Here is a 13355-nt window from a genome sequence, read left to right on the forward strand (position 1 = left end):
TTATTGTTCTTATGTTATAAGTAAATTTTTGCTCATTTGTTACAGTAAATTTGAGTCTTTCAATAATTAAAGGTAGATTGCTTGGTTTTCTCTAAATTTAACATTACGTTACGCTGAGGTTACTGAAAGTCATTTTTACGTAACCAAGTTTCAGTTACAATCATTCATTTATTTTACCAGCTACTTCATTTAACTTTGCTTTCAAAATTTAGTTTTTCAGAAAAAGTAGCTGCGAACTCAGTAAGCTGATTCATTTATTTTCTCGTGGACTGTTGTGTTGTGGAAAAGCGTGACAACTACCTGTCGCCATGGCAGTCATTACTTGCTTAATTATCTTTGCCATTACCTTTCTTAGGGTTTTGGATATTCATTGCCCTAACGGGCTGGCGAGCGTTTAATTATCCCTTTCGGGGTAATCAGTATTTTTTACATTAAGTATTACATCTTACCCTTTTTCCGTTTGTACGGTTCACGACCGATGCACTATATTCCACCCATTTCAAAATTATTATCTGTATTTAGATTATGTTTAGAATAGATTTTTCCTTCAGAAGGGTCTGTTGTGTACTTTCCTCCTACTAATATGTATTATATTCCTTCGCTAACGATAGCCTTACTTATTGTAGAATTTCATTAGGCACACGCGACAACGGTCATTTGTATCGCAACCCAATAGGCCGAGTAGGAAGGGGAAGGTTATAATCAGAATGGGTTCCTTTTAAACTGTGTTCTAAGCCTGTGCTTATATTTCTTTCACGTGTCCAGGTAGCTTAAAAACTGTACTCGTAAATCCTAGAGTATGTACTGATGGCTGATGAGCGTTATGTATGTCATGGCTTAATGATAGCTTGTTACTGCTACGTGTAATTATTCCATCAACTAATACCAGTAGCTACGCCTGCTGGTTCTGGGAGTGACGTATAAGTACGTTATTACTGTTAAACTGTGCAATCTTACTGATGTGTGACATTTCTTTAAGTGGTTCAGAAAGTAATTCACTTATTAGAATGCTGTGTAAGCTTTTAACTGTTTTTAAACTTTATCAGTGTCTTGCACTTTTACTTCGGTCAGTAGAAAATTTTGTCACTGTTAGGTGTATTTGGTTTTTAACCGTAGCAATATTCTGGAGTTAGTACTGTTACCTGAACTTTTCAGGGTTAAATGAAAAGTTACAATTGAGTTTTCATCTTTAATGAGAGCTTGTTTAAGTCCATTGTGGAAGTGATCAGTTAAAGGTGTCATTAAGATCCTGCTTATCCTTTGGGAATTTTCATCTGTAACAAATGTGTTTTTGCAGTATTATGTGTTTATTAGCTGATTCGGCCCCTCAGCATTCTACCACCAAGTTCCTGACTATCGATCCATTACAAGGATATTGTACAACTGCCGTTCGTGGTCACATGCAACAACGCAACTTGCAGGCTTGACTAGCATCTAGATTTAAGTTCAAGCACGCGTTTTTTGCAGTGTCTCCATACTACTCTCCAACCTATGTAGATGGTAATTGGTTCAGTAATGGCTTTATATACTGTATTAAGTTCCGTTTTTAGTCCAGATTTTGTGAACCACGAAAGGGAGTTCAATTTTGATATTTCTCTCCTTCCTGAGCTGAAACTGTTTCTCATGTTGTAACACCATAATTAATTCTGCAAATAATTTTGTACTGATTAATCTCGTTCAGTGTCAAGTATGTATTTTTCACTATATGATGTCTTTGACCTGTTGTAAGGAAGTGTAAAGTTGTATAAATTGTTTTCTCTTTACTATTCAAATACTTTGTATTAATTGGAGGAAAATGATAATTATTTATGTGACTTTTGTGTTGACATGTTAATGTATTTAAATATTAAGATTTTTTAAAAGATGTTTGTTTACAATTATGTATATACTGGTACAAAACTCTGGACTTGCATTGTATAAAGTGAAAAGCTTCACTACTTCCCACCTGCAATGGAAGTGAGGAAAAAGTGGATGTGGCACTCAATATGGGCCCCAAGTGAGAGAGCACAGTCAGTCGGCAGTTAACTACTGAACAGTCTGGTCTGAGCAGCAAGTGAGGGAACAGCGCAAGTGCCGAGGGTGGCATTCAGTACCTCGATTAATATGGAAAGGCTTCGGATGTGTGTCGGCTCTAAAATAGTGCTCTATTAATGAAAAAGTCTCTAACGTCGGTAGTATCGCCACTAAGAATAAATTAATAGAGCAAATTACATCCAGAAGAAAGACCAGGTAGCCACCATGTACTCGCCACCAATATTACGCCATCACTTCAACTAATCTAAGAGGTCAGATATATGTCAAAGTATGGACCAGTAGTTGTAAGTGTTGATTAATTTGCAATAATATTGCAAATTAAGTTAAACTGGTTGTCTATCCCTTGAATTGTTTCCTCTCACCATACCTCTTACGATCTATTCCACTTAATTACTAACATCCGAGTATCCGGTACGTGAAAATCGATTGAAAATAAGTGATTATTGGTGTTGCTTAATACTGAATGCAGCAAGATATATAGAAATACTGCGGGTTTCACTGAAATCAGGGGAGGTAGTTAGTACTGCATTTATGAGAATCTCCATATTGTTTGATTTGTTTTAATTCAAAGTATTTGTGCTTCAAGGATTAACTGCATTTAATTCTGTCAGTGAAGATTACTCGTTGTGCTAATGACAAAAGGAAGCACGTTGTTTTGAGGTTGGATAGAGTAAAATGCATTTAAAGTCATACTTAAGAACCTGTATAAAAGATCATCAACATTAACAGTTTTAAAAGTCCTGCAAGGTGAGTAAAATTAATTAAAGAATAATACTAAAATTTGCATCTCACAATTTGTCTCAGAATGTGTATTTAGTTTGCTTTATGGTAATGGACAGTTTTAGGGTCCCCACTTTAGTGTTGGCTAATATGAAGAAACATTCTTGAACAATGAGTTTACTAATTGCATTTTGAGGAAATTCTATGATTTTGGGTGCTTTGTGTAGCAAAAATTGGAAAGACAGTTTGAGGGACTCGTCTAAGGCTTTGCCTATGAAAGATAAAGTTACTATAATTGCTTTTATTCATAGAACAGAAATTACCTTACTTACTTGTGAGTGTAAAAATCCAATTGCAAGTGACTTTTAATTATATTTGTACTACATGAAAAGTAACTAGTGAAACATGACTATGGCCATGTCCATTTCGGTTAGTAGTGTAATTCATAACATTTGGCAATATAATAACTTACATATGACAAAATAATTACTGTTGAGAAGAGATAAAGTGTTAATTGTTCCTGTGGCAGCTGGCTCATATTGTTTATAACTGCTAGCATTGACTGCATCTCTCGCCTAGTTATCGGAGACTTCATTGCACTTCTGAGAAAGAAGTAATGAAAGCTTTCCGTTACTAAATTTCTGTAGAGATTTTTTGTAAATATGTTTCACATTACTAATTAGGCTTGCAACCGTATTTTATTTCATTTTAAGTAAACTTGGTTATTTAAAACACTTTCCAAATTTCAATCTTTAGCTTTCTGGTTTTCATCGCTAATCTTGTAATCCAGTGCTATCCGATTCCTTGTCTCTGATTCAGACATTGTGTTGCGTTTATTTGCATTTAAAGAGAGCTTCCTTTCATTAGATCACGTGTAAATTTCATAAAATCTTTCAATCTTTCTTTACGACCGCCAACGACAATACATTCCAATAAACATTCAATTCGTCAGCGAACAGTTTTATTGTGCTCTGATAAATGTAGTAAAGTGTTAAACAAATTATATTAACAAACTGCCTCTTGGCTTCTGTCTCGGGTTCTTCGGCCGACGTTCATCTAATGATTTTTCTGACGTTTCGCCAGCACGAGTGGCTGGAATTGTCAAAGCTTCACCCTCCATTGCCGGTGGTGAACTGGAGCCGAGCTCGCGGCCGCAGACTATATGTACCTGGCGCGCCAACGTCTGAGGGCTTCTCCGCGGTCATTTCCGGTGCGGTTCTCCTCTTGCTACCTGCGACGGTCGTTCGCTGCAGTACGGGAAGCCAGGATCCGTTTACCTTAAGGCTTTCCTCTTTCTTGTTGAAACTGTTCGCGTGTTTTTGTATTTCTACAGCTTCTCTGAACAAGCGCGTGTGATAGTGCTTCTCTACAGCCAGAACTTCCGTGTCGGCGAATATTATTACGTGGTCGGTCTCATTCAGTGCGTGCTCTGCCACGGCCGATTTCTCCACCTGCCCCAACCTGCAATGTCGCTTATGCTCTTTGATCCTGGTGTCAATTGATCGTCCAGTCATTCCGACATAAACTTTTCCGCATGTGCATGGTATACGGTATATTCCCGACATTGAAAGTGGGTCTCTTTTCTCCCTCGCCGATCTAAGACACTCTTTGATCTTCCTTGTCGATTTGAAAATCGTCTTTACGCCATGTTTGCGCAATATACGGCCGATTCTGTCCGTCACTCTGGGAATGTATGGCAGAAAGACCGTACCCGACATTTCTTTTTCTGGTTCCTTACTTCGCCAAGTGTTTGGCGCTGTTACACTTGTAATGTAATTTGTTGAAGGAAGATCAAAGAGTGTCTTAGATCGGCGAAGGAGAAAAGAGACCCACTTGCAATATCGGGAATATACCGTATACCATGCACATGCGGAAAAGTTTATGTCGGAATGACTGGACGATCAATTAACACCAGGATCAAAGAGCATAAGCGACATTGCAGGTTGGGGCAGGTGGAGAAATCGGCCGTGGCAGAGCACGCACTGAATGAGACCGACCACGTAATAATATTCGCCGACACGGAAGTTCTGACTGTAGAGAAGCACTATCACACGCGCTTGTTCAGAGAAGCTGTAGAAATACAAAAACACGCGAACAGTTTCAACAAGAAAGAGGAAAGCCTTAAGGTAAACGGATCCTGGCTTCCCGTACTGCAGCGAACGACCGTCGCAGGTAGCAAGAGGAGAACCGCACCGGAAATGACCGCGGAAAAGCCCTCGGACGTTGGCGCGCCAGGTACATATAGTCTACGGCCACGAGCTCGGCTCCAGTTCACTACCGGCAATGGAGGGTGAAGCTTTGACAATTCCAGCCACTCGTGCTGGCGAAACGTCAGAAAAATCATTAGATAAACGTCGGCCGAAGAACCCGAGACAGAAGTCAATAGGCAGTTTGTCAACAAGTGGCCACGAAAGCCTTAACAATTTTGTAATTATATTAAATTTTATATGCAGTATCATCGTGCATGCTGATGAAAAGGGTGGAAGCGTCATTTGGGTGCTGTTTTCTAATTAATAAAGACATAGCAAGTACTTGTGACTGTTATTGCGACGGACGTTTTGTATGTCATATTGCTGACGACAGTAGATTCGTTTGCCGACAGCAACAGCAGACTTATCAGTGTTCCTGTCAACCAGTTTTAAGTAGAAATACATCAATGCAGTAGACGTTGTCCAGGAGAAATGAATTTCAGTTAGATTTTCAACTTGATTTGCTACCTCTCAGAAATTTACGTTACTGGCCAGACTGTCAAAGAATTTTGTTTGCTGCATATTGATCTCGTTTCTGAGCCACTGACAGCTTCAATATTGGGTAATAAAAGTCAATTTTCCTTCTAGTCTTTCAGGTGTAGTCTTCACAGTTATTCTCAATTTTTCATGGATTTATGACAAATTTCATTAGCGAATATGTGAATGTTCTGTGTCGACGCAGTTGAAATTCCTAGATCCATTGAAGAAGTACCTACATGTCGTCCGTGGTTTAAAACTACATGTCATTCTTGCTGATCGCTTTCGTGCTATCAGGACTTCCTTTCTAGGTGATGAGTTATCCCAGAAAATCATTCCATAAGACATTACTGAGTGAAAATATGCAAAATATGTCAGGAGGATTATTCGCCTGCTTCCAAGGTAAGCAATTTTACAAAAGCAAAAGTTGCTGAACTTAACTGTTTGAGAAGCTCAGTGACAAGCTGTTTCCAGTTCAGGTTTTCATTAATATGTGCACCCAAAAATTTGGAGCATTCTACTCTCTTCACTGATTTCTGCTCATGGGCTACGTCACTTGCTGGTACGACTCTATTTGCTGTACAGAGTTGAATATAGTGTGTTTTTCAAAATTTAGGACTAGTCCATTTTCTCAGAAACTCTTCATTTTTATCTGGAAAATATCATTTACCATCTCGTCTGCTACTTTCTCTCTAGTTGGATTTAATATAACCCCACTATTTCCTGCAAAAAGTGCCAATTCTGCTTGTTGAATGTTAAGTGGAAAGTCATTCACATTTATAGGGAATAGGAGTAGACCCGAAATTTGACCCTCTGGGACTCCCTATGTGATTTCTCAGCAGTTACAAAAATTTTCTAACCTTACGACATTATTTTCACTCTGTTTGTAAGGTATGATTCAAATAAGGTGTGTGTAAAGCCATTTATTCAATAGAGCTTGATTTTTCTAAGAGAGTAATATGATATACACAATCAAACGCCTTGGAAATATCACAGAAAATACAAACTGGCGATATTTTTCTATGTGAGGCTTGTGCTTTTTGATGAGTGAACGTTTTAAGAGCATTGTCTGTCCAGCAACCCTTCTGGAATTCAAACTGTGATATACTCAGTAACTTGTTTTCACTTCAGGTGAGACTACCCTTGAGCATATTACTTTCTGGAATATTCAGGAAAAGATGTCTGTAAGAATTTGGGTGAAAGTACTCGAAGTTTTTGTCGCTACCTTTCCTTTGAAGACGTTTAACGGTTGCTTATTTTAAGCTGTCTGGAAAATTCCCTGTGCTCTTGACGCATTGCATGTATCACTGAGGGCATTAATTATTAAAGTGGAACTAAGTTTCAGCATTCTATCTGAAATTCCATCAACACCAGATGAGGTTTCGTTTTTTAGAATTTTTATGACACTGTTAATTTCAGTAAAGGGTGTTGGTGTTACTTATAGCTGCTTAAAGTTTTATGGAATGACGTTTTTAATATCTTATCTTGCTTCTTCTATTATATGTTATCTTGCTTCTTCTATTTCTGCATGCACTGAGTGGAAAGATGCCAATGTTGTGGTACGAAGGAAGAAAGCACTTTACGATTAGGCCAACAACGTCACACAACTCTGTTGTACTGCCTATACGTCGCTCCTGGGTGCGAGATGCAACTTCGTCAAGTGCGGCTTTCGATACATACGTAGCCCACCATTCGGCGTGTACCTGTATGTACCATGAGGTACAACTCGAGCTTGCAATGACGTTGTTCCATCAGTAAGGCTGATATTTATGTTCTCAGAAGTGAGATGAGATGTGTGTGCTTGTGGGGAGTTGTGGATTCTGTGCGTAATACCAAGGCAGGTCTGAGCCCCTTGGTCTAGAGATGACGTCTTTGACTACTAATCTCAACGTCGTGAATACTGAGTTTCATCCCAAAAATGACTTTAATTTTGAATAAGACTCATCATCAGCGAAAGTCGAAGACTTCCGGCATCAGAATTCACCGTCACTCTCCATTTCAAAGAGGCTGGAGAAGTCGACAGAGGTTCAGGCTACCCTCTTACATTTGGGATGAGAAACAACCAATAAGAAACAGCATTGCAACGACATAAACATGCAGAAGGCAGTGAATTAAAACAAGATCTGTATTCATGGAATAGCACTGCAGCATTGTGAAGCGTCGAACGTCTTGAGCCTAAATGCGATCATCTTCAAATTTGAAAAAAAAAAAAAGAATTACAAAGGCTCTATATAGACATAGCGAGTATCAGTGAAGTGAAGTGGCTATGAGGATTTTTGGTCAGATGAAAATAGGGTAATATCAACAACAGTAGAAAATTTATGACTAATAAGACGTCAGCGCATAGAGTGAGTCACTCTTCAGTGATAATGTATTCTTATTAGAATCTATCCCAAAGCAGCACCAACATCAATCGATTACACAAAAGTCAGTTATATATGTTGATGTTACAAGAAACAGAAGAAGACTATGAGGCTGTGATTCAGTATGTAAAGGAAGATGAAGAGCTAATGATCGTGGGACAATGGAACGCCATACTAGGGATAGGAACGGACGACAAATTTACGGGCGAATAGGAAATAGGTAGAAGGAATGATAGAGGAGAGAAACCCTTTGCGTTCTGCAATAAATTTCACCCAGTAACAGCGAACATGATTTTCAGTATAGAACAAAGGAGGAGTTCTCCTTATAATAGGTCTAGAGAGAGGGAAAAATACCAGCTGGATTACATCAAGGTGAAACAGAAATTTTCAAATAACACCGGATAGTAATGCGTTACCAAGAGCAGATAGATACTTAGATCATAATTTAGTGGTGATGAAAAGTAAGTGGTGCTTTAAGAGAATCATTAGGAAGAAACAATGTCTAAAGAAGCGAGATACTCAGTCACTTGGAATGGTCCTGTAGATATAGATAGCAAGTAAGTAACTCTGCAGCGTACAGCTCTTAGCTGGGCTACTGGTTGAATAAATGAAGCACAGCCTTTCTTCGCCGTAGCACTAGGAGAGGAGACTGCTGGGCCCATCGCCTAAGCGTCCTTTTACTCCAATGAAGGGTCACCAGTACTCAGGTTGACAGAAAGCATTGTGGATCTTCTGCCGTCTCGGACGGACTGGAAAGTGGAAAAGTTCCTGCCCCTATCCGGAAGTGAAAAAATGGTTCAAATGGCTGTAAGCACTGTGGGACTTAACATATGAGGTCATCAGTCCCCTAGGCTTAGAAACCTAACTAACCGTAGGACATCACACACATCCATGCCCGAGGCAGGATTGGAACCTGCGACCGTAGCAGCAGCGTGGTTCCCGACTGAAGCGTCTAGAACCGCTCGGCCACAGCGGCCGGCTATCCGGGAGTGAACCCTGTATCTCGAAGGCCGTATTCCAACGCTACGAGTATATACGCTAGACCATCACAGCCACTGATTATATAGATATTCCCAATAATGAATAGCGTAATAGTTTATCTCACTAGAAATGGACATCTTGAAGAATGGCAGTCACATAAGATGGACAGTCAAGAAGGTAACTGCCAAGAAACATTGGATAACAGAATAAATTCTTCTACTGATCGACGAAGGACGAGAGTAAAAAAAATTCTAGAAAGGACAGTAACACAGCGGTACAAGTCACATATAAATTAAAAAAGGAACAGCGTTTAAGCTAAAATGAAACTCGAGCAGAAAAGTGTAAAGAAATCCATTATAATATGATGGGTAAAATAACAAGTAAAATCTAACGTCATCCGCTCTGGACGTGTATGACGAACGTTATCTTAAGGCACATGAAATATTTCCCAGGTCAATTTCATTATTCCCATCCTGTATAAAATGTTACTATATAGTTCTATTATTTAGTAATGTGATTAATGAAATGAAGAGTTCAATTCATTAAGGCATACAAGATTATTTATAAACTCAACTATAAATAACTATACTAAAAACCATTACACACACCTCCACGCAAAAATCAATATTTCAAATTCAAAAATTACATTCCGCACTCATATGTATATTCGTGAGGTATAATTATTACCACCAAAACAACAATTTTAATAAAAATTCATTCGTACCTTTTTAACAAAAACGCGTCTGTTTTGAATCATACTACTTTGGCATGAGAAATGAGTCAATCTGTGTAACAGATAACATTAACTTCCAAGCTTGACGTTCCGGCAACAATGAATCTGATAGAATCAGGTTTCGATAAAGAGGAATAGAAAAGAACAGATCGTTAATTGTGGTTCAAATGGAGTACTTTACAACAAGTTTTAAGACCGAAGATTGTGAAAATATTACGGAATGACAGAGTAAAATAACGATCATTTCTGAAATGAGCTGACGCTTGCACGGACTGCCCAATATAGATCAGAAACTGTTAGCCTTTGTGTCGTTACATACATAGTGGATAATATGACTGCAATGATCATCTTTTGGTTTTCTATTCTTTACCTGCAGCTTTGATTGCAGAATAAATTATGCTGGTTTCCCGCTACTGTGTCAGCCACGTCTTTTGTCGACTAGAAGAATGTTGTGGTTAGCATCAACATGTGAAAGTGAATCCCACAAGATGTCTGCAGCTGGCAGTAGTAAGAGAAGCAGCCCTATACATCTCAGTTAAACCTCTCAGTGCTTGAGATTTTCCCTCCTTAAGTGATATATGGCCTTTGCAAGGTGCTACTGCCGCCCGGTATCAAAGAACTTGTCGGAGTTGTTGCGGGTGAAGAAGTAGGGCGCCTCCGCAGAGGGGCACAGGAAGCGCTGCATCAGAGGCCGCCAGCCCTCCGTCTTGTTGCCGACGGGCTCCAGCATGTTGTTCCAGAGCGCGTTGGCGACTGCAAACAAAGGATAAACACATCACTATCGGCAGTCCACATCCAAACAGTGTGAAAAATTGAAAGGCGCCAATCTACATCTACATGACTACTCTGCAATTCACATTTAAGTGCTTGGCAGAGGGTTCGTCGAACCACAATCATACTATCTCTCTACCATTCCACTCCCGAACAGCGCGCGGGAAAAACGAACACCTACACCTTTCTGTTCGAGCTCTGATTTCTCTTATTTTATTTTGATGATCATTCCTACCTATGTAGGTTGGGCTCAACAAAATATTTTCGCATTCGGAAGAGAAAGTTGGTGACTGAAATTTCGTAAATAGATCTCGCCGCGACGAAAAACGTCTTTGCTTTAATGACTTCCATTCCAACTCGCGTATCATATTTGCCACACTCTCTCCCCTATTACGTGATAATACAAAACGAGCTGCCCTTTTTTGCACCCTTTCGATGTCCTCCGTCAATCCCACCTGGTAAGGATCCCACACCACGCAGCAATATTCTAACAGAGGACGAACGAGTGTAGTGTAAGCTGTCTCTTTAGTGGACTTGTTGCATCTTCTAAGTGTCCTGCCAATGAAACGCAACCTTTGGCTTGCCTTCCCCACAATATTATCTATGTGATCTTTCCAACTGAAGTTGTTCGTGATTTTAACACCCAGGTACTTAGTTGAATTGACAGCCTTGAGAACTGTACTATTTATCGAGTAATCGAATTCCGACGGATTTCTTTTGGAACTCATGTGGAGCACCTCACACTTTTCGTTATTTAGCGTCAAATAAATGATTCAGATGGCTCTGAGCAGTATGCGACTTAACTTCTGAGGTCATTAGTCGCCTAGAACTTAGAACTAATTAAACCTAGCTAACCTAAGGACATCACACACGTCCAAGCCCGAGGCAGGATTCGAACCTGCGACCGTAGCAGCAGCGCGGTTCCGGACTGAAGCGCCTAGAAACGCACGGCCACTCCGGCCGTCATTTAACGTCAACTGCCACCTGCCACACCATACAGCAATCTTTTCTAAATCGCTTTGCAACTGATACTGGTCTTCGGATGACCTTACTAGACGGTAAATTACAGCATCATCTGCGAACAACCTAATACGTATCATGGTCTGAAAGTCCTGATACGGTCTGCCAAAAATAGGCAGCATGGATACCATGCACGAAGGGTTAATAGCCTCACGTGGCGGACGCCACACATTCACGTGGGCATCCTGGTGGTAGTTCAACACCAACAAATATTAAAAACTAAATTGTCATCCATAATTAATCATAAATGATTTTCTTCATACTCTTTACTGTCTTCAAATCGCTCTGATTTACGCTTGCCATCAGTGTGGTGTCGCCGGCTGGTGTGGCCGTGCGGTTCTAGGCGCTTCAGTCTGGAACCGCGTGACCGCTACGGTCGCAGGTTCGACTCCTGCCTCGGGCATGGATGTGTGTGATGTCCTTAGGTTAGTTAGGTTTAAATGGTTCTAAGTTCTAGGCGACTGATGACCTCAGAAGTTGAGTCGCATAGTGCTCAGAGCCATTTGAGCCATTTGAGTGTGGTGTCCACCGGGGTGATGCTACTGAGCTGTGACCGAACACCCTAAACCCACGGAAGGCAAACGAAAGTTTCACTGTGACTGCGTTGGACATCAGTGAAATTTTCAATATGAACACCAGCATTCAATTACTAAATATAACCTTAACGCTGTAGTATTCATTTCGGGGCAATTAATTCTTTTCATCGTAATTGTATTACGAAATTATTTTCCTTAAGGAAGTGTAGCTCTGTAATTAACATTGGAAGGTAAGACGACAATATATTGCACCGCCAGTGCCACTGGATGTCGCGGTGCTAGTTTTAAAATGATTGTACCGTTATGAGCCGGCTGGATGATCTAGAGACAATATTACGAATTCTGGTTGCTACTCCCAAAAATGCTGTTGTTTTACATTGAATCCAATATCAGGTACTGGATCGTTGACTATATAACACCTTTTCACATAAAACGCCACGTTACGGTAATAAAGCAAAGGTAAAAGATTAATCCTGTTCTCGTTTCATATTTGCCCATTTTTATTGCTAATTCAGCTTCATTCTGATTATAAATACTCTTATATTCGGCGGTCAGTATTCCTATGTAGCATTATGCTTCCCCACTCCACAACTCTTGGCCAACCAAAACGATAACGTCCTACAATGTTCCTTTATACACTACGTGCCCTCATATGGCGAGAGGTGGCAACGTAGGCGTAAGGTTGCAAGAGAGTACTGAGCACAGAATATTTGGACAGGATACACTCATCGGTCAACGCTGTTGGGACACTGTCCTCCCTCACCACGTGCACTTTTCCATGACTTCATTTTTATGGTTGCAAATGCGCGGCAGCGTCGAACCGCGTGGATTGATTAGCTTTTGGAACGAGAGGCTATTTGGCGGTCGGTTTGGCCTACCAGTTACACCGACTTTAATCCCTTCGGGTATATGTGGGATCCATTTGGGAGACGTATTTCAACAATTCCACGCGTACCAACGACCGTTCAGCAGGTTTCAACCACTGTGATCGAGGAATGGAACACCCTTTCACTGTACTTCTTACCAAACTTGTGACCAACATGGGACCATCTTGGAGAACTTGCATTGACATTTCTGGTGCTTACACACCCAACTGAGAATAACGTCCTGCTTTTTCTAATGTCCAGAGCAACTTATGCCATCGTAAATCGCGGAGACTTCGTTGTAATCATTCTTTCAATGAAAGTGTGATTTCTGTTCGTCTCAATACGTTTTTCATTCAGTTACCTTCTGTACTACACTCTGGCAGTATTTTCTACGTATACTCCAAGTTTCATCGAGGTTCGTTACTTGCCAGTGATTTATCATGCGATAATTACTTTCGTCCATAAGCTTTGCACACCACTTTATATGGCCTCAGGGTAATTACTCGCTTTACATAATTTCACTACATTCACATCACCCAAATGTACACCAAGATATATTATGTAGATGAAATGTAAACCACAACCAAATGAAGATGAGTGTTAAA

The 13355-nt window shown here is 40.1% G+C and overlaps 1 protein-coding gene across 1 annotated transcript in view; it reads right to left on the bottom strand.

Annotated features, from left to right (window-relative positions):
• Positions 1-9376: 9376 nt before the first annotated feature.
• Positions 9377-13355, bottom strand: part of LOC126239201 (phospholipase B1, membrane-associated-like) — a 78335-nt gene continuing 74356 nt past the window's right edge. The window contains exon 7 of the mRNA XM_049947847.1: positions 9377-10310. Coding sequence (XP_049803804.1) covers positions 10153-10310 — 158 coding nt within the window. The 3' untranslated portion in view covers positions 9377-10152. The remainder of the gene's footprint in view (positions 10311-13355) is intronic.

Source organism: Schistocerca nitens, chromosome 1 (genome assembly GCF_023898315.1).
Source record: "Schistocerca nitens isolate TAMUIC-IGC-003100 chromosome 1, iqSchNite1.1, whole genome shotgun sequence".
Lineage (NCBI taxonomy): Eukaryota > Metazoa > Arthropoda > Insecta > Orthoptera > Acrididae > Schistocerca > Schistocerca nitens.